The following is a 27,882-nucleotide window of genomic DNA, read 5'->3' as shown; positions in this document are numbered from 1 at the left end:
ATAACGCTTTCGCAATATGTGTTCATTTTGACGAATGGCGGCATCAGACGGGGGAAGAGGGATCTGTTTTTGCGGCAGATGAAAAAGCAGTAATCCATATCCCCGGCCTGATATTGTTTACGGACACGGCACTTCATCTCACGCTGCATCTGATGAATACCGAAGGCACGAATATGCTGCCGTGGGGAATGCAGATTGCGGCTAGTGCCTTTCAGCACAAACTAGGACATCATTTTCACGAGCGGGGCATCATTTTTAGTTGTCTGTTTATGATTTTTTCCCCCCCCCTTCCCTTCGCGTTGGATTATCGCCGCTCTTATTTCACCATCGGCGTTTTAATAATAATAATAATTATTTTCAACTTCATGTCAGTCCACTGCTGGGCGAAGGGGCCACCCTGCTCCCCATGCGTGTCGGTCGTGGGGGTTGTTTGACCATACTTCACCGTGCTGAGCAGTGCCGGTTGCCAGAGGCTGGGTTAGGCAAGCAATGCGCCACTATCGCTTTGGAGGAATTTGGACTATGAAATGAATATGCAATTCGATGAACACGAGCTCTTACCTTGTAGATATTGCCGTGGGCCGTGTAATCTTTCGTTTTTCGCTTCATTAAAGGGAGAAAAAAATTACCTTAATCTCTAAGCGTGCACTCGCAGTGACTGCAGTTGGTAAAGGGGTTAATTGAGGCCCGGTTCACGTATCAATTGTCACCGATGTTAGCAGCGGCCAGGAGTCAAACTCGGGTCATCAGGTTCATAGCTCGACAGGCAAACCACTGTGGCACAGCTGTTGTTGCTTCGGGGCCCGTTTAATTCTGCATTCAAGTGAACGAAGTGCAATGGGCTGCATCGTTTTATTTTTTTTCTCTTCGTGTTGTTTCCAGTTGTATCATTTTCCCCGTTTACCGTAGTGGCCAATTTGAGATGACGTTAACGTCACGTGCACGAGATGTGACCATAATTCGGTTTAAAAAAAAATCTAGATTTTAGTTGTTTATTTTGGCATTCACAGCGAGGAAATGGTACAGGTGAAAACGACATCACACAGGACGACAGGAAGCGCTCAAAGAGACACAACCAAAGCACTTCACATGCGCGCCGTGGTCTTATTGGATCGGCCAACATCCGAAAATCGAGACAAACAACATTATCCAGGAGTCAGAGCTTCGAAGTCATTATCTAACGACGACAATCTTGCGCCTCGCTAAAAAACAAAAGGGGATCTGTTTGACCCGTGTCAGAAAAGCAACCCTAATTGAATCCCTGTAAAACCAAAAGCGGACGAATCTACCTACTCCCCTTTCAAAACGCAGACACGGCAGGGGAATCGGGGAGAGGAAGTAACCTGGCGATTTTACACCGGCACGTGATAGTCACCCGCGTGCCATCACATTTGAAGATTACGCGCTCACGTAACGTGGTATTTCCGACTTGTGGTGCACCCGTTGTCCAGACAACGATTCCACTTCCCACAGCAATCTGTCATGCGAGGAATATTTTGAGGTTTACCTCTTGGGCAGCCGATATCATCCGGTTGTGAATGTGTCTCCAGTACGGCATTTGCGGTCGTGGTGGTATAAATACGCCTTGGTGGTGTTATGCATGTTGGTGGTAGCGATCGGATTCAGGTTTTATTTCAGCTGATAAGGCCCATTGAACTAACCATCAATTTTCCAAAGACGATTCGATTGCCATGGCCATGGTGATGATGTTGGTGATCGTGTTGGTGGTGGCCATGGTAGTGACTGTTCTGCTGATCTGGTGGCATTGGTTACATTGGTGGTGGGGTATGGTGATTGTGGGGTCCGTCTTGCCGATGATAATTGTGGTGACATCCTTTTCAGTAGTACCCATGTTGACGTTGCTGTGACTGCTTTGATAGTGAGCTTGTTGCTGATGGTAGCAATGGTGTTGCCTTTGGTGGTGGATTCCATTTCGATAATGGCTTTGGTAGCATTTATGGTGGTGGTAGTAGTGGTGTTGACCATGCCTGTGTTGGCATTGGCAGCGTTTGTGATAGTCTTGGTGGTGGTAGCGGTAGCAATGGTGGTGTGGTGCTCATTAGTGGTGCTAATTAATTGTTCCATTTGTGGTGGTTCAGGTTGTGGTGTTCTTTTTATCATCGTGGTGGTGGCAACGAGGCCGTTTTGTGGTGTTAGCAGCGGTGCCATTTGTGGTTGTCGTGGTAGTGCCGTTTCTGTTGATGGTGTCCATCGTGGTGGTGGCAGTCATCGTGGTGGCGGTGGTTGCGTCTGTTGTGGTGGCGGTGCTGATGGGAGCTCGCGCCTTCCGTCCGTGCAGGACTCTGAGGGCGACACTCCGCTGCACGACGCCATCAGCAAGAAGCGGGACGACATGCTGTCCGTCCTCATCGACGCCGGAGCGGACGTGTCGCTCACCAACAACAACGGCTTCAACGCGCTGCACCACGCCTCGCTGCGCGGGAACCCCAGGTCGGTTGCACACACGAACGCCGCTACCACCGTCAAGTGGGCCGTTGGGATTTGTTTTTGGTCTTTTTTTTTTAATGTCTTTTCTCAATATTATTCCAGTCTTCTTCTTCACGATCAATGGGCAGATAGCTCGTCGGTGTCCACTGCACATTTAATCATTTGTTTCCACTTTGCTTTTCCGGCCACCAAGCACAGCATCGTTGACGGGTCGCAGGTGTTTCTAAGAGTTGTCGGTAACCTCGGGAGTCCCAATGTCTTCTGAGGGACCACAGCCACGTAAACGAGGAAGCAGTCCTTCCAGTCCAGCGTGGGTTCTCTAGGTGTTCTGCTGCCTTGTCACAATCGTGAAGCTCATCTGAGATTCATGACCGAGTTGCTGATTGTTCTCCGTCGGTAACCCCTGCCGCTTTCAGTCTCTCTCGTTTGTTCGTTTATTTGTAAATAAAAATTCGTCGACCCCCAACTTCCCCCCCACCAACGAAATTCTCCTTACCCGCGTGCTCCAAGCCATAAAGTCGACAGTTAATGAATGATTATTGGTATTAGAAAATTCCTTTAAATGACCTTTGATCCACGCATTAAGGGGGAAGCACTCCCCCCCCGCCCACTTGCCCTGCCACACAGAGAGAGCAATCTTTGTCGCATGACAGTCGAGCCGATATTTCTTCCAACAACGATGGGCACTGCACCGTCTCCTGCTCGAGCGGGGACACACACTTTGGCTTGACTTTCCGCATTATTGAACTAAGCACAGCTCGTAAAAATACATACGCATCAAGGTCCCACATCCGGCCCTTTGGCACTATATCACACGCCTCGGAGACAGAGTGCCTCTGTAGTAGAATCGCTTATTAGACACTAGTTCTTTATTATGCGCCGCGTGAGACGCAAGGACGATTGGCCGCCCGCTTGGATCCTCACTGGAATTTTCCCCCTTTTCACGTTGCAAAGTTCACTTCTCCGCGTGTGACATCCGTAGACCTTCCTCCACCTTCACGTGACAGTCGGTCTGATTCCCAAGAATTCTAGTGATTTGTTTTGCTCAAGTGTGCCGCAAATAAAAAAAAATCTCCACCAATTAAATATTCTGCCGCTATCGTGAGTTACGGTTCCATCGTTCTCCCGAAGGGCTACCATTAGTTGAGACGCGGCGTGTGTGCGAGATGGCAAGTCCAGGGTGTGTGCCTTGCTTAGTGTGGCATGCACATCCTGTGGACGTCTCTCTCAGAGAGACGAGCACGGAGCATATCCATAAAGCGAAACGATTGGAAGCTGTGCAGCCGTTTCAATAATGCGTCGCCGCTTCTTGGATCGTCACGCGCGCGGGGCACTTGCGCCCCTCAAGTGACAGTGCTTCAAAAGCGGCCGACTGCAGTGGTCCTTGCTCGGCGGGTCCCGCGACTTTTGGCCCTGGTTTTTTTTGGTCTGTCGTTTTGGTCTGTCGCTAACTAATAACCGTGCATGTGTATGGAACACGTAGTCGTCGTCGTCGTCATCATCATCGTTATTATTATTCGCCATTTTACATGAACTGCTGGGTGAAAGCCCTCTCAAACTCTCGCCTTTGTTCACGGTCTTGCAATTCAATGATTTGTCTAACACCCGCACATCGTGAGCTAAGTCCATCGCTCCACCCCCCGTGGTGAACTGCCTGACGGCAGTGCCCTCTTGGGCGCATCTTCTTCTTTGGCTGCCACTCTGTTGTTAGTCTCGACCACCGGCCATCGTTCCTCCGAGCGACGAGGTGCCCAAACCCATTTACTTTTCTAAAGAGCCGTCATGACGTCTCTTATCTCGTGCTACGCAATCGTATAAGTGTATTGATTCAACCGCCCCACCAGCGATTTGATTAATTATCGTTTTTCAGGGTCACGATCCAATTCAAGAATCGGTTCTCTTTGTAACCTTGATGGTGAATGTAGCGACCACTCGTGGGCTGCATTGGTGCTGTGAGCCCATTACATTCAACATGTGTGAATCCTTCTTAACCGCGTGATTCATGTGCGAATCTCAGGATTAAGAGCCGTATTAATTGATTAATGACTCCATTCGTCCATCCCCACTGTCATATGTTTGACTTTATTCTCAATTACTCTTCGTACATCGTCAAACACGAACACGCTTCTGTACGTGCAGTACATGCATTACACATACGTCCGTTTTAATTGCGTACAGAGCTTCATTTGTAACTTAACATTTCCCGGATGCTTTTTGACTGGAGTCGGCACATGACCAATATCCACATCCATAGCCAGATGTATACTCGATGTAGTGTGCCGGGTTGCGGACAGATTGAACCGGGCAGACCTGACTGAAATGAAGCCCTACTTCTGTCACATGCATTAAAGCCGGCACATTTCTCTCTTAAATAAAATAAAACACACTCAAAAAACCGTCACGTGTTAAAAAGTGCTTTCTAATTTTTCGACTTAACAAAGCAAATATTTTGACTTTCCCCGATTCAAATTCTCAGTGGGGAGGCGCCCTTCTTTTACGAGATGCTGGGTGAATTACCGATATCACCGTGCCTGCGCTGCCGCTGCCGCCACCCTTAGTATGCAACTTGCAATCGCTGCCGGAGTACCCGGTCTGCAGCCTCATTATCATTACGTGCAATGCTCTCCGCGCCACCAACGAGTGATCTGCATAGTTTATTATGGGTCGCCCGGTGCACGCGGTGGCGGCGGTGGTGGCGTCTCCAAGCTTGGTTCCTCCGCTTTAATCAGCCTCGTTAAAAAGCGCTTATGCTGCTGCGGTGTCCGTTTCACTACCCCCCTCCCCACCCACTCCGCACCCCGCGCGCCACTCCCCCCGCCGTCCTGGCACGGGGTGGATGGTGGGGAGTTCGGTGTGGGTGGTGGAGCGAGGCTCACAACAACGAGCTTGGCTAAGAGGCAGCAAGTTTGCAGCGTGGCGGGGAGTGTGAAGTGGTGTATCTGCCAGTCATCTCAGTTCAGTCGATTCCAAACACCTGGGTCTATAACCGTGGACCTCCTTTGCCCGGGAGCCTTCTACACTTATTCACACGGTCTCAAAGTGAACCGAGCTCGTGACAAATGCTGCGGTGATGTCACCGCCACTGAATTGCCGTGGTGGGTCGTCGTCCGTCACTTTTACGCGAGTCCACCGCAGTAAAGACATTGGGTCGGCGATATAAATGGCGGCACAGTGCTTGAAGTTTATTTGCGGCAGGTTTAATGTTGAGCCGTCTTGCTCCAGCCTCCTCCCTCTCTTCCTTCCCATCTCACTCTACTTCCTGAGTCGGACTCTCCGCTCAAACAGCCAAGGCCTCTTGGCAAAACTTCAGTCAACCTACAAAGCTATGAAAGGTCACTCCTTCACCTCTGCTATCTCTAATTCCGAGAATTTCCTCCCACTCGTCTGCCGACTCTGCACTGCTGACTCGTCCCTCCTTTGGCTTGAAGATCTTCCATTTCTCCCCTATCTTTGGCGAGCGACTTCTCCAATGACACCCCCCCTACCCTTCGTTCCCCCACGTTTCCACTGCCACATCCTCCCCACTCACCCCCCCACGGCCGTCCTTCCGATCACCGCTCCTTTCCCCAAACGCGTATCTCCCGCTGTGTGCGTCGTTTAGAAATTACGTCCCATTTAGCAGCAGCGGCGGCTGCAGTCTGGTAATCCAAAGTGTGTTGAATAACAGAGCCCGGGCTGAGCGGTGCGCAATCACTTTTCAGAGGCAGCCTGAGGCCAGGTTTAGAATCAATCAGCTCCCACGGTGGACCACACTTGCGGGAATCGCCTTCAATGCATTGTCAAGGTCCCCGCATTCTGTTCGTACGTTAAATGCTAAATTCTGGCTGGGAGTTATTATTTCCATGGTTAGTTTTGTGTTGGTTATTTTTTTTATCCTATCCACCCCCCAACCCCCGAGCCCAGAAAAGTGTGCGCGATCCTTTCCTGTATTTGCGCTACCGTTTGCGGATTGTGCACTGTGTGAATATTGATCAGCGGACCCGGCGTGATGGATCGTCCCAAGCTGAGATTCAGCAGATTTCTTTTTCGAGACGCAAGTTTGTTAATCTCACGCAAACACGAGCGCGCAGCGTGTGCAGTCGGCCGCCGCTGCCGCCACGCGCACCGCGTGGACGCACGGCGCAGGGGCATCGTGCGCGAGGCACGGAGCGGACACCGGCGGCGGACCAGTCAGTCCGCCAAGGTCACAAACAGTTTTTCCCACGAGCTCTTCCCTAAGTTGCCTGCATCGTTGTCAGTTTCGCCCGAAAACACCGCGACTTTCAGAGGACACAAATGCCATTGTGGAATGCTCTGTTTATTGTAATTTCTCGTATTAATTTACATTATTGCTTTTAGTTCATTTTCTACTAGCACGGTAAAAAAAAGGGGGACTTTTGTTAGATGCAAGTGTCGGTCGCCAATTATTGTTTTTGCACGTGTAACCTAGCGGTTTTTGGCGTCTTAACTTCCGTCAAACTCCTGTCGCCGCCGTCGCGGCACCGTGAACGAGGCGGGTAGCAGCTGTAAGGCAGAGGGGGGAGAGAGCCTCGTCTTCACAGCCTTGCTCGCTCCACGCTGGAGGAGAGGCACGATGATGGGGGCACGTTGGATGCCGTCGCTTGGCGCTCGAAATCGCAGGTGTCCTTTGGGACTCGGCTCCGTGGATTCTCCTGTCGCTGGAATATTCTCTGTCTTGCTCGGGGCCACGGGAAGAAGCGGGTCAGGGGGGAGGGGAGCACATGGTTGTCCTCATTGGGCACAGCAGCAGCCATGCCAACTGTGCCTTCTGTCGGAACGTGGGTCAAAAAGAAAGCAAGTTACGCGAAGCGCACACCTGATTTTAAATGGAGGCGTATTTAAAGAAATTGCACAAAGGGACTTGTCGGTCCTGTGCGTGACAACGCTGCAACGGGTGCCGATGGTATCATCTGCTGATGGAGGCAAGGGGAAGCCACCCGAAAGTTCCTTCCAGTATGTGGCATTGTAGGGAGCTTGAGCTATGGGCTGCCCTTGGGCAAAGCACTGAATCGATGAAGGAACAGAAGAAGAAGAAGACATTAATATTATTAGTTTTTCGCCGAAACACATTCCAGTTGTGCTATTAGTGTTACGTCATGAAATGGAGACATGTTGATTTGTATCTCTTGCTGCGAGCGGCGTCGCGTCACCTTGTGTCGGCATGGCCGCGGAGGTCGACGCCGTAAATCTCCCGAAGTCACTTCCATCACTTCCATCGCCATTGGTCATGATCTAGCCACTGCTGGATGGAGGCCTCTCCAAGTCCTTGCCGTTGAACTCGGCTTGGTGTTGGCCTCCTTTAGCCACACCATATTTCACATGTGTAATATAGCCCTGCAAACATGTAGAGAAAAAAATCGTAAATATTATCAGAGCCGTAATAAGCTATTTTAATAGTAGAATTTGTTTCATGCACTCTTTGATTACCGGTTGAGAAACCATCCACTAGCTACATCTTAGAAATCCGGTTTATTTACAGGCGTCTGATCCCCACATTCAAATCCACAATTCCACTCCACCACAGAGTTTGGCCATTTCATAAGCGTTCACGATCCACCCACTCTTGCCTCCAAAGCAATGGATCACATGCGTGCGTCGCCGCCACGGCCCGTCAAGGGAACGTGCACTTGCTGCCACTGGCTCAGGGTCGCCAGTGGAGAGAAATGGGCGCCGTGTGTACATGTCGCCCCTCTCCTCTGAATATTCGCCAGCACCGCGACCGTCCGTAACGATTTCCGTGGCGATCCCTTCCGCCGTGGCGCGTAGCTGGCTGCGAGGTGGCCGCGTCATCAAGGTCTCTCTCCGCCGCCGATACAGTTCGGTTTTCTCTTACTGTCGACGCCGATACCACCCACCATACCCAGCCCGGTTGCGATCACGGTGTAGGGTGTGGCCTCTGCAGCTGGTTGAAGGGGACCAAATCCCATCTGCAAACGATTTGGTTCCGTTTTACCAGCTGCAGCGGCACCGGCTGCTTTAGATGAAGACGGCCGCTGCCCCTCGCGGGAGACGCTTCCCTGTCCGGGCCCATCCGTCCGTACATCTGCCGGCCGTCCTTCTGTCGCGTCCATTTGTCCGTCAGTCTATCCATCCCTCCGCCCGCCCTTCCCGGGCCAATTAAAACGCCGCTGTAGGTGTGCCGAGTCCCGCACCGAGCCCGCGGGGCGGCTTGTTACGTAACCCCAGCATTTCTTGGGATTTGCGTTTTAGGTTTTTTTTCTCAGCACCAGCTGTTGTGTTTTGAAAACATTGGTTGTAGAGGCAGCATTGACGGCGGCGGCGGCGGCGAGAGCGATCACCCGATGAATCACGGGGCCCTGTCACTGAACCCTCAAGGACACCTGAGTGAGTCTGATGGAAGCTTTTCCAATTCCTGGATACGGTTGATTTGTTTTCCTCCTCCTAACACACTTTAGGACATGGGGAGAAAAGCACTTTAGAAAATAAGGCCTCCTGGTCCATCCATATGTAACCCAGCTGGAAATCCCTTAAATATGCGTACGGGGTTTTCCAATACCGTGAAAGGACCTATGGAGTGGATGCTGCGGTGTGTGTAAGGTGCGAGAGGTTGACCCTCGGAGTCCCAATTCACACACACGCACACTCTCCTGCGAGCTCTCGAGGAGCCGGCCCCGCTATCGCATCACTCGAGACGTGTTCCCACGCACGAATCGTCTCGTGCTCCCCCATCCCCAACGGATGGAGTATAATGTGGCAACCTCCACTCGACAATGGAAAGGGACACGGGCCTTTCCGCCCCAGAGGCATGGGCTGTTGCGAGTGGATCAGAATCAGAATATTTACCTATCATGGCGGAATCCCATGAGCTCTTTTTCACAGATGTCCAGTTGGGGTTGGTCAGGACGTTACGGCAACAAACAATACAAAGGAGTGCAAAGTATAGGAAAATATAACAAATCACTTTAAAAAATGCAAATAGAACTAAACAATTTTTTATCTTACCAGCTAAAGCCCACTGAGGTATTAGCTTATTTTTCTGAAGCGACCTGGCTATCACAAATAATCGCTCAACAAAGTGGCTTATCGGGTGTTATCGTAGTTCAATCGACTCGTCGTCGCACGCACGCACGCCTGCCGTCTTGCTTTGAGGAGACGGCAGGAGTCGAGACGCGGGAACGGAGCGACCGCCAGTGCCCATGCCTGGCTCCCTGGCAGAGCGAGCGAACGAGCGAGCCCACGACCGGGCGCACGAGCGGAGGACACGTTCCCCCGGTCCCCGTTGCCCGGCTGTGTGTGCTTGACGGGCGTCGCAGCAACACGGCGATTGGCGGTGGCCTCCAGGGCCAGCCGCCTCGAGCTCCACTGTACCCGAGACATTTAGCCCAAAAGTTTACTGCGTTAAAATGAAGCTTAATTCTTGTTTATTATCCAACGATCGCTTCTAACAGTTGACAAATAACGTGCATCCCGATGTTAGCCGCGTGATATAAAAGTATAACAAGCGACTGTAACTTAATCGGGTTTGTGAAGGTAACTTTGGTTGCAATGCTGTACTATATTGCTTGAAGTGTATCGGACGGGAGTCCGATAAAAATATATATATATATCGCCTCGATTTCAAACGCTGCATTCTGTCTTCTTTGCCGAGTGCCAACGCAGCGTAATTGACCGTTGTTAATTCGGACGACGAATCATCGGAATCTGTTCCGGCCGCCCTGTCCTACGAGAGGGCGAGATCGGAACTAAACCGCAGTCTCAGCCAGAGACTTGCTGGTGCGTGCCGCGTTAATTAAAACCGTTAAATAAACAAGATATCGCCGTTATGGCGAGACGCTTTGGAAATTGCCTTAATTAATTGTGCGACGTGGCTTTTGAGTGGCCGCGTGTGCGCGGTTTCGGAGAACGGCAAAGCGCAGCGCAAAATTATGACGAAATGCTTTCACGGGGGGGCACACACATGCACGGGCACGCGTTTTATTTTTGTGCGTCCCTCAGGATTTACCGGAATGCGCCACCGAAACGAGGAACGCCGAACGCTGTCGCGCCGTTTTCCAACAAGCGCGAGCCGGCCTGTAAATTGACGGCGATAAATGGCCCACGGAAAATGGCTCGGCGGCGAAATTGAGCAACGGCGTTTGGCCGCGTTAACTAAACGACAAAAAAAAAGCAAAGCATGGAACGCGCGGCCCTCACCGTTTTCTATCGTGGGGTTGGCGTGCGCCGGTTTTTTTCCTCGACGTGTAAAGAGTATGTCAGCGTTGTTTAAAGGGGCCGCCACTCTGCGCGCAAGCGCGGCCCGCCGAGTTTTATACCGGAGGCGTGCGGTGACGAAACGCGCTGCAGAGGGGGAGACGGTGCTGCGCGGGAACGGCAATTACCGTAATTGGCTCCTGAGGGCTGGGGGCTGCTCTCTCGTGATTAGACGGCGGAGATCCTGGCACTTTTCCTCACGCTACTTTGTTAATCCCTTTCGTTTTTTTTTCTCTCTCGTTCCACCAAGCGAGAGCCGGCAGCGCTTGCTCATGTGCCAAAGCAATAAACGGTTTTGTGCCGCAATTTTCGAATGACCGTAATGTTTCAAACCGCGGAGTGATATTTGTGCGTGCCTTCGCGAATTTTTTTGAAAATGTATTTAAAGTGTGCACCCGTAACGTCACGAGAAAGAGATTAAGAGTTAATTCAATTACCCGTGGTGAGCGGCGAGCGCGCTATTTTGTCCTGATTCACTGGAAGTTGTCGCTGCGTATATTGGACAGCGTCGCCACGGTCTTCCCCGTCCCTGCAGTGGGCCACGAGTTGTACGTGGACATAGAGTCTGCACCACGGGTCTTCTCTCCCGAACATCTTTTAGATGAGAATGTGCTGCTGATTCCCACCCAGAACCCATACTTCTTTACATTCCACGATCCCAGCTCGCGCACGTGGCTTTATAAAGAAGTACGTGCTCTGGCTGGGATTTATTCTCCGTAACTTTGACACTTCCTAAATTCCGACGGTTCATAAATCTCCCCGCCCCCAGCCAAAGTCGGACAGATGCCATGAATAAAATTTGTGAATAGAGAGTAACCGTACCTACCTGCACGTTGAGTCACAGGCCGCTCCACCTTCTCCTTTCGTGGTGACGGCGACGGCAGGAAGTGAATCTTTTCTTTCATTCCCATTCGGTGCTCCTTAATCACTTCGGGAAAAGCACAGTCTGTTCGGCGGGCAAAATTATAATCCCTTATACAGTCTTCGTTCGTGCCTTCGGGTTCGCGGGCCTTCTGCGCGCAGGAGAGGCCGGGTTTGGTGCATCGGTTGCTCCTCGGGGTGGCCGTGCCCGCGAGCGTGCGGCGGAAGCATTTGAGAATTCTCACTCCGTCCCGGCCATCGCTCGCTCGCTCGCTGTGTCGCACCGCTCTGTCCGCGTAATCGATGACCCGCCCCTCGTGACGCGCCTCGTCGTTTGCGCACACGCACGCGACCTTGCGCCGCCGGTCCTCCGTCCATCCGTGCGTCCCCCTTCCCCCCCCACCGCCTCCCTCCTTCCCTCGAGGCTGCAAAATGCGCGTGCGCTAGTGGTACACGAGTGCGCGCACACACGTGGGCACACACGTGACACATATATTCTTTGGTGCACTTACCACACACAGGCTCACGTGAACATTAACACGTGCACGCAGGCGCACACACCATATCAATGTATTTATGGGTACATGGCACACGTGAACACGAACATGTGCACACGCCACATATGCACATGGGCATATGCATATGCATCATACACACATTCATTGGTATACACACCATACAGGCTCGCATCAGCATTAACACATGGGCATACAAAGACAAAGATCCCCCCTAAAGGCACAACATCCTGTTGGGGCAAGTGCTGTTAGCGAGTACCTATGAAGGCCGGCACGGCACACGAGGGGGTGGGTGGCCAGCACCACGTCCGGCCGCCTTTGTCTCCTTAGTGGCGAAGTTTACACACCGCACCAGGTACTCATTTGAGGCTGAGTCGACCTAGGGGAAGTCCAGAACCGTTTCAGATAATCGTCACCGGTGTTGGCCATGAGTGGTAATCGGGTCGCCGGGTTCGTACTGCAGCGCGCTAACTGCTACACTCCTGCTCTCTACAAAGACACGGACACGGACACGTGCACACGGACACGCGCACACACATTGATGGACACGCACACAGGCACACACGTACCACAGAGCTTCAGTTGAAGCCACAAGGGTGCCTTGCCGACGTGCACACGAATCACATTTGCAATAGCGCTCTTCTCCTCTGCGTTTTTTTGTTTCTTACGCGACACGTCCTTTAAAAAGCGGCCACGGCGTGGAAGCTGCGTTAGCGAGTCGCCCCGCCGCTGGGGCGACCGCTTCGCTCCCCGGGGGCCTCCCCTCGGGCGCCATGCAAACATGCCCTCGGGGCACCTGCCCACCTCGGCCTTGCACACGGCGGATCGGTGCGACAGCTCGCGTGCGTGGCCAGGGGCGCGCGGTGTGTCGAGCCACGTGTGTGTGTGTGTGAACGAGTGGAAGGAGTTTGTGGTGGGGGAGGAGGGAGGGGGGTTGGTGGTGGGGGAGTGCGGTTTTTGGGAAAGAAACGCCATTGAGCGAGTCCGTCACGTCCGTTGGTGATTTTCTGCTGCGCGTCCTCCGTTTTAAATGCGCGCATGTACCTGCGAGATTACGATCCCCGCCGCATGCATTATGAGCGCTTCTTGGAAGATGTAATGGGGGGGGGAGATCCCTCTGGAAAAATAAAGGCATGCTGTCGTGCAGCAATTACTGCTCCCGCCGTTCCTCCGGCGGTGATGTCGAAGGCTCCGTGCACCTGTCCTGAACTTGCACGGCACTCTTGATTCACACGTGCATAGCGGCCGTGTCTGTGTGCGTGCGTGCAAGCGTACTCGGTCACACGTACGCGATCCCAGGTCGACGAGCCATGTGTTCCGAAGGGTTTTGGTGCATGGGAGATAAACGGCGAGCTCCTTGTTCAGTTCCACGCAAGGCACCTGACATAGGGGGAGTTGCGGTACGAACCCGGGGGACTTGAGTTTGATTCCCAGCTGATGTCCAGCGGGAGAGTGCTATCTGAACTAAGCCTCGGCTTCCCCTAGGTCAACTCAACCTTAAACGAGCACCTGGTGCGGTGTGTTAAATGTCAATACTGGGGGGGGGGGGGGGGAATAAAGGCGGCCGAGTGTTTTGCTGGCCACTCACCACCCCTTCGTGCGCCGCGCCGGCATTAATAGGTGAGCTTGCATACAAATGTGCCTCAGTTATTGACTTGAAACGGTATAGTCTTGAGCAGTGCTGCCCTTGTTTGGCACAGGAATGACTCGCCGTGGCAAAGCGAGCAAGGGAGGTGAATGTGAAAGTTGCCGCACACCCCCGTACGTCTTTAATGTGGGCACGTGGCACAGCGGCCGGCCTGCTCGTTAGGGTCATGCTGCAGTGTCTTCACTATTCTCGCAGCAGGGCAAGCACTTCAAAAATGTCGTTGCACATTTCTGGGTGGAGTTGAGCTCTGAGCTGCCAAATGCTTGCCATGTGGCACTTGGGTGGCAAGTGAGCTGGTCACTCGGCTTTTCAGGCACCCCTATGTACGAATGCTCGGACAGTCTTGTGTGAATTAATGCACGTGGTTAGGCATCCCATGTATAAACATCTATATGGATACCGTTTGAGAGCCTGGATGTACATTTAACCACCCTGTCTGTGGCTGGAATTAGAAGCAGTGGAGAAGAAGTAATGCTTTTCCTTTCCTTAAGAAGGCTAGTTGGGTTGGGACGTCCTTCAGAAAAGAAAAAAAAAACCCACCGTTCTGTTTCATTTATTTTTAAATTTATAAATTGGCGCGTGCGAGCGTGAGCGCGGATATTGTAAACGTGCGCATATACTGCAGCGTGTAATTTCCGAAAGTGCATTTAAATTACTGGTACAGTTCATCGGTTTTAATTACGAGTCTGAGTACGTTTTACGTCGCCACTGCCACCACCGCGGCCGCTTTGCAGCTTTAATGTGCTGAGACAGCAACTAGGCAAAGCTAAGCCAGTCAATCACGGAGCCGCTCAATCATAAAACAGCCGAATTTTGCTCCCTTACGTTTCGCCGCGATGCGAGGAGGCCGCCGCCTCCGCTCCTCGCTTGCTCGTGACCGTTGCCGTGGCTGTCGCTTCTGTCGTTCTCTGGTGCCGCATCAGCGACCGATCCGCTCTGGGGCCGGCCGGTAGCGAGAAGAGCGGGGGGGGGGCGGTGCAACAAAAAATATAAAATTGCGGGGTTTTACATTTCTTTCATTCGACGATAAACAAACGAATGCTGCACGACGTCGCGTCGATCGAACCATCGTCCACCCAAATTGTACTCCGTGTTAAAATATCAAATCGGCAGTGCCGCAGAGGGTTCAAGGATTGTCAAGAATGTTTTTAAACAAATCCATTATTGTGAAACGTACAAACGCGCACACGCAGAGACGGACACGCGCGGCACATTACACCGAGAACCGGAACGCTCTGCCCTACTTGCCAAGTGCACCGTATCATCTCGCGGCGTTAGCAGCAGCAGCAGCACCCACCTGAATTGCGGCACTGCCACAGCCCCCAAGGAGCGCCGCTCACGAGTTGGCGGCGGCGGCGGCGTTTAAATGAAGGCCGAGCGCCGTTGCTCCCCGGTAAATCCCCATCAGGTAAAATCCCACCGCTTCTGTTGCCCTTGAACGATGAAATCTGCCGGAGAGGCAACGGGCTGGGCCATTTTAACCCTAAACCCCCCCCCACCCGCCCGCCCCCATCTCTTCCCCTCGCCCGTCCCCCGTCCCCCGTCGTCCCCCTCCCCACTTCGCCCCGCACAAGTAGCGGACGCACGCAAACGCACGGTCCCACCAACCTGACCGGCATGATTAAACCAGGCCTGCCTCTTTCACAGGTGGCGTTTTATGGCCGGCGTTAAATTGAGTGATGAGTGAGATGTCGATAAAAAGAGAGCCACTGAGTTTGGCACCCCGTCCTGCCGCTTTGTTTAGCGAGCGGTTCTTATTTTATTCGCGGGTTTTGTTTGTTCTCGCTCTGAATACAGTAGTCCAATTGTGATCAACTGTTTAAAATAATGTAATTTCGAACAAAGTCGTCTAAAGATTTGACCACCCAGCCCCCCACATTTCTCTAAGTCGATGATTTGCCATGATTTGTGGTCACCATTTGGTTCCAGAATCTATTATTTTTTTCGTCACGTTTCTTCCGTCTCGTTTGTATTGTTTCTCCCTGAATACTTCCTTACGTCCGCGCCGTTAACTCAAGTGTAACATTAGCATCTAAATTTGCATGACATATGCAGAATAGATTCTCGCACGCGCGATTCGATACCTCTGTCGTTTGCGTACCAATCTATTTCGATCTCCGAATCATCCCGTCGTTACCTCGCCCGCTAAAAAAATTGTCGCAAAGTAGAACAGCATGATAATGGGACTGCGGTTTAATCGGAGCTGGCTTATTTCATCCTCCCCAAGACCCCGTACGCGCACGCACGTGGTCCTTGATGCCACCTTGTCCTGCCACGGAGGTGCAGGGGGGGGGGGGTGGCGGGGGTTGGGGGGGGGTGGCAGCGTAACGCCCCGGGGCCCCCCACGATCGGCGGTGCCGCTGCCGCTGCGACACCACGGGGGGACGTGGTCAGCGCGGCGGCATCCGCATTGCGCCGCGGAGAGAGGGAGAGACCGACAGTCACGGCTGCTGAGCCCACTCGAGGGTTAATGCATCGGAGAAAGGGGAGTGGGAGAGATTGATGGATTGATGGCTGCTTTGGCTTAACCTAGCCGTCTCCCCAGCCCCCAGCCTCCGGTGATGCGCCGCTCGTTAGATGCCCGTATGGTTCCGCTGGGTTCCGGTGACCGGGCGTGAGCGAGGGGTCAGCACCCAGGGCAGCAGTAAAAAGAGCCGGAGCCGTGGGACCTGATGAGGCGTTGGGAGATTCAGAGAGCCTTTGGCCCATTAGCAGGATTACAGGACGAGAGAGGGAGAATGCGTAGGACCGTAATCCTTCAGTGGCATAGTCGTAGTGAAAACAAGCTAAATATAAAACAAATAAATCTGTTTTTAAGTAAGTTATTGTTTGCCCAGGAATAAATTACTGACGCTGTACACTTTTGGGAGCATTATGTTATTTTGGTAAAGTGCATTTCTCTTGAGCCTCACTGCCCTGGTCTGTGCTTGTGCATGTGACTTTCACTTTCATTTTGTTTTTTAATATGTCTTTTCACGGACCAATGTAACTAAATTGAAAAGCAACTCCCGGCCGCCGCGATGTCCAGAAATTTAATTAGGAGAGACCATCCATCCTGGAAGAACCGCACACACGTGTGCTTGTTGTGTATAATAGAATACGCCAGCGCGCCATGCGCGGTGTGTCCGTGTATATCTATGTACGTGCGTACGTACGTACGTGTGGTCGCGCGTGCACCTCTGTGTGTGTGTATATATATATACGTGCGTTGCACAGATTATTAATATATATAAAACAACAAAAAAATTTGGGTGTAAGCACTTGCTTACTCGGCCGCTGCGTGCATAATTCATGAGCGGAAATGTGACGGGCGACGCGAGAGCTGTGGCAGCGGCGGCGGGCGGGCGGGCGGCCGGCGTCCGCGAGCACGTGATGATGTGGCAGTAACTTCAGGAAAATGTGTCGCTCGCTCACTCCGTGATTTATGGTCTGTCTCCCGCAGTGTCGGCCGGGGGGGGATGAGGGTAAGTGAGGCGCACCCTAGGGACCACTTTACGCTGCTCCCAGCTGCGGCCGGGTTGGGTGGTGGGTGGGTGCGGTGGAAGGTTTCGTTTTAATATAGACATTTCTTTTGGGGGGTGAATTTTCTTTTTATGTTTACATCTTTGTTGGGGGGAGGGGGGTGAGCACGGACGCGCTCTGTATGCGCGCGAGTGTTTTTTTTTTAACGCCGTAGTTTATCGTTTTTTGTTGGTGGGACGTAGCCGATACGGGCAAATATTAAAATGCCCTCTGGCCTGCATCTGCTGAGCCTCTCGGTGACGTGTGGCGGCACGGCGGAGTAAGAGGCGGGCGCGCGCCGCCGCCGCCGGGATGTTCAACTCCCCTGTTGACGGATCGTCTCCGCGCCACAGCAACACCCCCCCGTGCAGCAAATTACATTACGTTATAAATTTACATGAAGTGTGCGTGTAATAAGCTCCCGGACGCGGTTATTGGAATGATATCAGTGTCTCTGCCAGCGCCATATTTTGTTTGTTTCTTTTGGTTTTTTAAAAATATTTTTTTGACGCTCGCTCGCTCGCACGCACGCACGCACGAGCCACTCGGGTGCCGGTGGATTTTTGGCCGATAACCGGTGACTGTTATCTTTCACCCTCTACACTGAGTGATGGTGCGGTGACCTTGACTCGACTGGGTTATAAAATTTCGCACATTCTGTGTAAAGCTCGCGTTGGTATATTTATTATCTCACGGCGGTGCAGGTTTTTTTCTTGCAACTTTCAGCCGCCTATCTTGTTAAGCGTCTGCTTTTGTGACTGCAATGAGATCCCGTAAACCCCATCGCGGAGCCCGGCAATTCTAAACGCGGATTTTTTTTTTGGTGCTTTTTCCTGCGGATCTCGTCTTTTACGCACGTTTTCTTTTTTGTTTACCGGTAATTGTGTGTATAAAACACTTTTTCTTTTTACACGGTGATTGCATTAAATAGGGCTGTAGATTACAGCTATCAGAAAGAATAAAATAGGTTTTAAACCCAAGCACTGTGCACTCAAGCATGGGGGATTAATTAGACCCTCCATCGTATTTATTGGGCTTAACCCCGTTCTAACTCACCCCCCGTTGCAGATCTAGCCCATAAACGTCACGTGGCGGCCGCCGCTGTTGAGTTCCCCTCCCGCCGCGATGACGGCGGTGGTTTCTCTTGTGCGTTTTTTTTCCCTTCCGTTTTTTCCCCGATTGATTCCTGCCTTCCGTTGCAATCCCTCCATCATCTTTCCCGTCCTCACCATCTCCCCCCCCCCCCAGGTCTCTTTTAAAACTTATGAGGTTAATTGCCGCGACTCTTCCGTTTCGACGCCGGATCGATCGGTTCGCCTGGCTCGGGAGTGATTGAGCGTTGCGCGCAGCTTTCCGTGAGTTTTTAAAGAAAGCGCCCCCCTCTCTCCCTCTCCGCCGTTCCACTATTGTCCCGCTCTCCGTGCCCTCCTCCCGCTCGCGCCTCCTGTGCACCACCCCCGCCCCTCCACCTCGACGCTCCCCCCACGCTCCGCTCCCAGCGTCCTTTGGGGCCGGTGGCGAGGGGTCGCTAGGGTTGCGGTGAAATTTTGGTCGCTGAAAACGAATTTAACGCTGACAGGAATCGAGGGAAACTTGCATGGGGCATCATCGATTATAACCATACCATCGTCGTCGGTGCAGTTGGGTGTCGTCGTTACAGCCAAAGGGGGGGTGAGACATTTGGTAATTGAATTGGTTATGCAAACAAAGGTCCTCGGGTTTATTAATTACTCTATTGATTGGCGAAATGCACAAAGGATAAACACGTGGCAGGGGACTAGGTGGTTAATGTGGCTTCTGGGTATCGGGGTTTAGATTCTTCCACCGGCTCTTATTTTGTTGTGATTGCGTGCGTGCCACATTCGCATTGCGCGGAGTCCACGCACGTGCGCAGAATGGATGTAGCCATTTGGCCCCCTCTCCCGACGACTCGGTGAGCTGTCACGGTTTGAATCCGGGAATCTGTTAACCTCTTCGCATTGTCGTGATGGATGTAGCGGCCTCTCGTGGCTGCAGGGATCATCCTAGCCCTTTTCATTCAACAGATACGAATAAAAAAAACGTCGATTCCCTACGCACACTAATTGACGGGTGTATTGTTTCGCTCGAGTTGCACCACTAAGTAGCATAGAACTGCGTAAGTTGTAGGAGCATTACCCAACTTCATTGCTCAAGTTCTGTCGTATATGCTGATCAGTCCAATTCCCTTTAAATATTATAACTAATTTCTAATATAATGAAGCCGTTAATCCTGCACAGATTTAGCTGCTATCAGTCCACTGCTGGAGTTGGGCCTCCAGACACCGTGTCCAGTCATGGCGGGTTTCGTGACCATACGTCACCATGATGGCCATTGCTAGTTGGTTAAAGATCTGATTATTGCTCGCCGCTGATGTTAGCCGCGATGGAAAATCAAACTCCGGTCGCCAGGTTAACGGAGCAGTGCCCATACCTCTGGCCCACCCCACTGCTAAACCTTCTGTCGGGCTTTGGTGTTTGTAAAAAAAACGCTGCTGCATTGTGCATTAATTTAATAAGTAATTTAAAAATGAATCAATCCACAAAAATGACTTCTTGTGATAGACATCTCTTCTGGGAAGCCTTTGTGTTTGGCCTCAAAACAAACAAAGCCATTGCAGCATTAAATGCAGCAAAGGTTTCTTGTCCTGTGCGGAATTTTCTCTTGACATTAACTGAAGGGTGATACAGATATATTGAGGGGACCCAGGCAGATTGCATTTGTATTAACTGCAAAGGTAATGACTGTGGTGACCCGAAATGGCCCTGCGTCTGCAACTAAGTCATCCGCCCGAACATTTGTTGTTTACCGTGGCATGTCATCTTTCTGAAATGTGCCGTGAATATGTAACCGTGCGCTCCAAAAGTAATGCCATCGTAAAAAACATGCACGCCACCCCCGAGTTACAACCACCAACAACACCAAGGCCACCGCCACCACCACCATCGTCACTGCCACCGCCGCCACCACTGCTACTACCACCACCAACGCCGTCACCACCATCACTGTAACCGCCGCCACCATCCCTATTATAACCGCCACAGCCACCACCGCCGCCAGCCACTACCATTACCATCACTGCCGCCGGCACCGCCGCCCACCATCGCCGCTGCCACCGCGATATTTTGGCCACGTGCCGGTAGTCGCCCCTTGCGCAATTGGAAAGCAAGCAGAGGTGACACGCAGTGAGCTGAGCTGCACGCACTGAGGGCCGTTGGTACGGGTGTAACCGAGGTGTAACGATAAATCGATCATCATTGATCAATATAAATTCTTATGCTTGCTATACAGTGCCACCGAATAGCGGGTGGAGTTAGTCATCAATGTTTAAAAAAAACATGATGTAAGTGGGGTGGGGTGGTGGCATGCGTGGTTGGCGAACTGCGCTCTGAATCCAGACGGCTAGCATCAGTGGCAAGAGATGTTTGAACCGGTCCTGTGCTCCACCCTTGAGCGGTTCGCACTGATCAACATGGAGAAATGTAGTACAGGTAGTCCTCTACTTACGATGGAGATGCGTTACGACGACCCCATCGTAAGTCGAAAATGTCGTAAGTCGAAGATGGCCTAGCCTACCCAGGAGTCTTAAAGAATGGTGATAATTTAGCAAAACAGAGCAATTTATCGTGGTAACCTTAAAATGAAATCGCTAAAGCTACGTATCATACACGCATTGAACGTATCGTAACGTATCATATTGTACTGTACTCGCCAAGATTCTGTCCATCGTCTGCATACTTGAACGATGTTAGGTTGTTGATGGCAACTTTGTCGAATCGCTATCGCCATCGTAAGATCGAAATATCGTAAGTTAGACCATCGTAACTCGGGGACTACCTGTATATATATATAGTATATACACAATAACTATCAGAATCTTTATTTAGACTGGAGGAATCCGATGAGCTATGAAGCTCTTTGTCACAGATGTCCAGTAGGGGCGGGTCAGCAAGTTACAACAACAAGCGGTACAAAAGAAACGATAGGAGTGCGAAATGGAGAGTTAAGCGAGTCACGAAGAAACAAGTTTACATAAATTCCTGCCGATTTTTCAACACCAAAATGCAAGCAAGGGGAACGCAGTAAAACGGCAACAAAAAGAGTCCAGACCAGGCCAAGACAACAACAACACACAGTCCCTCAATACAATTAAAATAGAACTATCGGTACACGGGCGGCAGGGATCAAATTCGCAAATCACATTTGCGAATGTGACTGTACCCGTCGCCAATCTTCAGCAGCATCCTGTGACGGACACGGCCTGTGAAGGGCTTCATCCAGCAATGGGTTGACAAAGGGCTGTCGGTTTTTGTTACGTTATATTATTTAATACTTTAATACGCTGAATGTGGCTCCATGCCTCGAGTGGAATCAATGATTTGTATTGTTTATTATTTTCTGTTTCTCTTTCGTGAAGTTTTGTCACCCGCATTAGCATACATGTAACATTAGCATTTAATTTGCACATCATTTACACGAACCATAATCAGAAGGGCAATTCGATGGATTTGCCATGAGCATAAGAATCAGTTTCAATATAAACCAAGGCATTATTACGCGCGGAATCACTAGACCCTGAGATTTGAGCTCAACGACACTGAAAATTGCACTTACCCGCTCATGTCAGTGTATAGAGGGTAGCAACTGCTGATGCTGATCCTGCTGGTGCTGATGATGATGATGCTGCTGCTGCTGCTGGTGGTGATGATAATGATGCTGGTGGTGATGCTGCTGCTGATGAAGCTGGTGATGCTGCCGTTGCTGCTGTTGATGGCGATGCTGCTGACGGTAATGATTATAAAATAACCATGCTCCCCTTCATCTCCCCCCCCACCCCCCTTTCCACCGGACGCGGCTCGACACCGCTCCTCCATTCCGGCAGCAGCAGCAGCAGCGTAATCCAATAAACCAGGGATCGAATTACAGGTCGTGGCTCGCTGTGCTGCCGCGCCGGGCACGAGGGAGCACGCCGTTTTACTTTTCTTTGCAGGATTTTTCCTGTTCCGTCGCCTCTGCCCTCGAATTTTGCCAGAATTGACATCTTCCGAACGAGGGCTCAGCAGTGCCCGCTCGGCTGTTTCGCTGGGGGACAATGGGGTGGGGTGTCTTCTGACTCATTGGAAAGTGGAAACAAAGCGGTTCGCTTGCGTAAGATCCGTTCTAATGCGCATCTTCAATGTTTTGTTAATTGTCGTCATCGATATTATCATCCTGTTATGATCTCGCCAATGTTGGTGAAGGCCTCCTTGTACCGTGTTGGTCACGGGTAGGTGGGGGGTCGTGTGACCATACTTCACCACCCTGGTCGGTTTGGATTGGTATAGCCCGGGGACAGTAACCATGACCGGTTCATGTATCGCTTGTCACTGATTTCAGTCAAGGGACGGGACTCGAATCCATGTTGTCCGTTTCGTAGCCCGGTGCTGGTGCTCGCTCTGCCAAATTCGATTGTTACAGATGCTTAATGCTCTCATACTGTTGGAGGTTTGTACGCGGTTGTCATTGACCTTTTATGCTCTTGTGTGTAATGCAAAAGTTTTATTTTTTCTCCCCTGGTCTCTCTCGTTATGTGCGTTTCGATGGGCCCTTGCATGTTTAGAAACGGCGAATACGAATTGCAGTAATGCTTGCGTATACATTACACCCGGAACATCTTGGAGCGCAGTTTTTTTTTATCTTTGGGGGGGGGGGACCCCGTAATGATAGCTTGTCTCAGCGAAAGTAAGGAAAAAAAAACAGAAACGGTCTTAGTGGACTCTCGCCCGCTTATAAATAAAGGAGGGACAGTTGGTCTCGGTGGGGCAGTTAGGATGTGAAAGCTAGGGGATGGCTAGCCTCCATGGGCCCCCTTACCCCTTTCTGAATACGGTGGCACATGGATGAATGAGTGAAGAGTGGAGTCCTCCCCCAGGGTTGGAGGGGATCCGTGTCGTCTGCGACGCGTTGAGAGTGACGCCGGAAACGCATCCATCAGGATGGAGGGGCGAGCTGCCGTCGGTGAGAAACGCGGAGCCGCCGCTTCTGCCGACGGCGTCGCTCCCCATCGCTGCTTTATTGTCGCATCGCAAATGCCGCCGTGCACTGAAAGCTGGGTGGGGGTAGCCCATTGCGATGCGCAAAGGGCTATAAATTACCTTGATCTGGTCTGCCAAAACAGCGAGTCTTTCCCGTGAAAAATGACGCCGCGATACATTTTTCTCAAACTTTATATATATTTTTTAAACCAATGACGAGGTGTGTGGACACGTCCCGCCAGAAATTCGTGTGCACACCTGTCCATTTTACTATTTTAAAACACGTCACGTTTCACTGTTGTAAATGCTAGAATGAACAAGCAGTGGAACGGAGTCCATCCTGTGTGCCTTCCCCCTTCTCCACCGACCTGCACTGGCTGGCGTGACGACGTGGGGCCAAACAACCCCGACAATGATAATTGTTTTTTTACCATTCTATCTGGCAACAAAACTGACACCTTTTCTCACATGGGTTGGACCAGATGGGTTGGACCAGATGTAAATGCTTACCCCGAGCTCTCATACTCTGATGGTGCATTGTCTTTGAGTTGTACGCCTTTTGGCTTCATCTGGTCCAACCCATGTGAGACTAGGCTCTTGTAAAAAAGGTGTCAGTTTTGTTGCCAGATAGAAGGGTAAAAAAAACAACCCCGACAATGTAATAGAAGTAACGTGTGTGTGTGCGTGTATGCGTGTGTGTCCACGCAGCGCGGTGCGGGTGCTGCTCTCGAAGCTGCCGCGGCCGTGGATCGTGGACGAGAAGAAGGACGACGGCTACACGGCGCTGCACCTCGCCTCGCTCAACAACCACGTGGAGGTGGCCGAGCTGCTCATCCACCAGGTGAGAGAGGGCCGCCCCCCCCCCCCACACACCCCACCTTCCACCTCCCCCACCTCCCCTCCCCCGACTTCACCGAATATGACCCGCAGCTACACGTGACCTAGCGCTTCGGAAACAGCTGCCAAACGATACTCGTCTTAGCCGCACTAATCGGATACTAGAGGGTGATAGTTTTTACCTGGTAGAGACTCCGCGTTTCAAATTTCAGCGCGCCTATTCACTTCTGTTGACGCAGAGGGGGCTATTGCAGTGATAGCAATGACCGAGATGTGTTCAATACATGGACCCCCCACCCCGAAAGGATGGGCCGCACGGAGATGGAGCGGGGAGGTTGCCGCATAAACCAGATTTTACTTGATGACGGGTCGTCTCTCTGGCCGGCTGAGCCCAGCTGACCGCCGCGCGCTTAACCTCTGCAGGATTGCGCCACGCAGCACGCGACCCCGTTGTTTTTTGCGCTTGACGCCGAGTGCTGTTGTGCTTTCAGGGCAGCGCCAACCTGGACATCCAGAACCAGAACCAGCAGACGGCGCTGCACCTGGCGGTGGAGCGAGAGCACACGCAGGTGGTGCGGGTGAGTCGAAAAACAACGACGACGAACGACCGCCGTCGGCCACCAAGTGACGGTGGCATCACCACGGCGATTGTGCGGTGACTGAGGTGTCACCAGCTCTGCTAGTTGCTGGGCTACGGGGAGCGGGGAAATTCTGTTGGTCAGGGGACCCCCACTTCAGAATCGGGCCATTACACCGCTGGAACAGGAGTCCGCGTGTCGTCAGTTGCTCGGTGTTCTCGTGTGAATTCTTGTGCACGTGTGTGCATGTGTTCCTAGTTTTTCCATGTGATCACATGCGTTTGTGTGTGTGTGCGTGTGTTCAGCTGTGGTAGTGGGGAGCGGCGGTGTAGTGCACTACGTATGAACCCGGTGACCAGAGTTCGATTCCCCGATAACGATCCATAACAGTAGCAAATACTTGAACTGGTCCTGTGCCTCGCTTCGGTTAACTCGCCCATAAAAGAGAACCTGGTGTGTTGTTTAAACAGCACCACGAGGGAGACAAATGCGGCCGGGCGTTGTGTTGGCCACCCACCCTCCTCGTGTGAGCCTTAATAGGCGCTCGCAAACGACACTCGCCCAACCCGAACGGTGTGTTGAAAGCTACGCGCGGCATCTGTGTCTTTGCTCAGCTGCTGGTGCGTGCTGGGGCCAAGCTGAATGCGCAGGACAAGGATGGGGACACACCGCTGCACGAGGCCCTGCGCCACCACACCCTGTCGCAGCTGCGTCAGCTGCAGGACATGCAAGAAGTGGGCAAGGTCAGTGTCACCCCGCCGTCATCACTGCTGCTGACGACGATGTCGCCACACTGCTCCAGCACCGTTTTATTCCCCGCTTTTCTCAATTTGAATCTCGTCCGGACCTGAGGTGCGAGGTGACCAGAAGAGGGCGAGTGACATTTGTGGCTTCTTAAATGCATCTGTGCGGAGGGTTTGAGTGTCAGCTACTTCCACACGACAGTGTTATCCAGATATCCCAGTCTGCCCCCACATTATTATTATGATCTCACGGACTCCGCTCATTTTTTATTTGCACGTAGCTTACGCCACTGTTAACGTCGCTGACGCTGCCTATTTACCTCTTTCACGCCAATTGTCATCATCGTCAGTCCTTGCAGTTCCTTTAAGCAATTCTCGTGTATGTTGCTGCGCCACAATCGCTGGCAGTGCCTTGGTCATTACGACTCGGCCTTAATCTGTCGTGCGCGCGTGAGCGTGTGAGCGTGTGTGCGTGAGCGTGTGTGCGTGTGTGCGTGAGCGTGTGAGTGTGTGCGTGTGAGCGCGTGTGTGCGTGTGAGCGTGTGAGTGTGAGCGTGTGAGTGTGAGCGTGTGAGCGTGTGAGCGCGTGAGCATGTGTGTGTGTCGGCATGTGTTGCTTTTCGTCCGCTCAGCGGCTTTGCTCACAGTTGGAACTATTATTCACTCGCCTCTCATCTGTGCCATCCTGAGGATTCCCTTCCCCGCAGATGTGTGACTCGTTAACCTTCACGCTGGCAGTGAGAGTGCTCTCTGGGAGTGCATAGGCACTCAAAATTCTTATTCTTTTTACATTTCACCAGGTTTTAGATTCCCCCCCCCCCACCGCCGGCCCCACCCCGCCACCACGACGAGTGAACGTGTACTGCCAGAAACGTTCATGCGTGCATTTCTCACAGTTGTTTCCCTCTTCCAAAGGCCTCGCTCTCACCAGCAAGATTACAATTGAAGAAGCATCTGTCGCATAATCTTATGCGGCACCCCCACCCCCCCCCCCCCCCAAAAAAAAATATTGAACGTTTTAAGCAGCAGTAGTTTCTGACGAAGTTAGATTTAGTTAATAAATAACAATAGTAATGCTACATGACCGTGTGGTGGTGAGGTGTTGCTTGAAGCTGCATGTAGCTTAATCTCGAAGGCTCGTGTTTCATCGCGGGCACGGAGAACAGATCGTGGCGGCACCTGCCGTGTACACCTCGGGTTTAACGTGAGCGAGCGAGGGGGGGAGGGAGGGAGGGAGGGAGAGAGAGGGGTGGAGGCAACGGGTAAAGCTGTACTGACAGAGTTGTCGCGCACTGTTGACAGCTCCCGCTGCGCCAACGTGCACACACAAACACCTCCCTTACGCGCGGCGACAAAAATCCGATGGAGAGTTAAAAACCACCCAGGGAGTTAACGCGAGTATCAGGCAACAAGTGTGAGGCTTCGCCGGGAGGGATGAGGAGCGAGAGAGCGAGCGAGCTGCGCTGAATCCGTTCAAGGACGAGAACCATCGCCTGCGCGTGCGGCGGTCACTCGGCATGCACGCGGCGCGGTATCGGTGACTCACGTGCCGTGACACGGTCTGGCACCGTGCTCCCGGAACCGTTTATGGGCTCAGCCGTGCGCGGTGGCGACTGGAGGTCGAGGGGGTCCGTCGCGGTGGTGTCGGCTTGGCGGGTGACTTCCCCCGCTTGTCACATCCAGTTTACGTCCGGTGGGCGATCGATGAAGCCGAACGTGCTTTTGGCCCCTGACCCTGCACCCTCTCCCCGTCCCCTCCCCGTCCGCGGCTCCCTCCCTCCCCTTTTCCCCTCCCTCCCTCCCTCCCTCCCTCCCCTCCGTCGCCTCCCTTCCCCCCACCTATCCTCCTGTGCATTTTCTAGTTGCTGGCAGCACATATCTGCAGAGTGCCTGCCTTGCAATCATGGCTGTTGTTTTCTACTCGCTAAGCAGTGTCTCACTGCACAACTGTATCTCCTCTGCCAGCCTTGGGCCAGTGATTGAATTTCCACATTGCTATGGTGGGTGGTCCAGTGTCATCAACTACTGTTGATTTCATAGAAGGGATGCAAGCTGTCATATTTATTTTGGCAAATATTTCGATTTGTATTAAAATATGTCTCCCACAAAAAAGGAGTGGCCCTTGGGTCTAGGAATTGCAGCAAATCCGCAGATTTCTAGTGGCCACTGCAGCTTCCAGCGCGGAATCGATCTTTGGGCGCTTGCGTGATGCGATGTGGCCAAACACGGCGCTCCCGTGCAAAATATGAACTTGACCCTTTGCGTGGAGTCTTCAAGACAAGATTCCTGCGGGTCCACGACAGCTGCTGCCCTCTCCCCCTGGCCTCTCTACATGTCGCCGAATTAGTTTATTTTATATCCAAGGCTTTGCCATCTGCGGGGTGCCCTAAATTAACGATTTCCTGTAGAGTCCTGGTAAGCAAAATAGAGTTCACACCACAAGCTCCGGTGACACCTCCGCATGTTTGTCTCTGTGGCGTCACGATGCTGCCCTCTACGGACCGTGG

General features: G+C 52.2%; 1 protein-coding gene across 2 annotated transcripts in view; it reads left to right on the top strand.

The window, feature by feature from the left end:
• The window catches only part of MIB1 (MIB E3 ubiquitin protein ligase 1), a 74,190-nt gene that overhangs the window by 34,349 nt on the left and 11,959 nt on the right, over positions 1 to 27,882 (top strand). For both annotated transcript variants that reach the window (XM_078593754.1, XM_078593753.1), the window contains exons 12-15: positions 2,300 to 2,451; positions 23,926 to 24,058; positions 24,546 to 24,632; positions 25,247 to 25,375. In XM_078593754.1, coding sequence (XP_078449880.1) covers positions 2,300 to 2,451; positions 23,926 to 24,058; positions 24,546 to 24,632; positions 25,247 to 25,375 — 501 coding nt within the window. The remainder of the gene's footprint in view (positions 1 to 2,299; positions 2,452 to 23,925; positions 24,059 to 24,545; positions 24,633 to 25,246; positions 25,376 to 27,882) is intronic.

This window comes from Lampetra planeri, chromosome 4 (genome assembly GCF_965212315.1).
Source record: "Lampetra planeri chromosome 4, kcLamPlan1.2.h2, whole genome shotgun sequence".
Classification (NCBI taxonomy): domain Eukaryota; kingdom Metazoa; phylum Chordata; class Hyperoartia; order Petromyzontiformes; family Petromyzontidae; genus Lampetra; species Lampetra planeri.
This window is presented reverse-complemented; position numbering and strand designations above follow the sequence as displayed.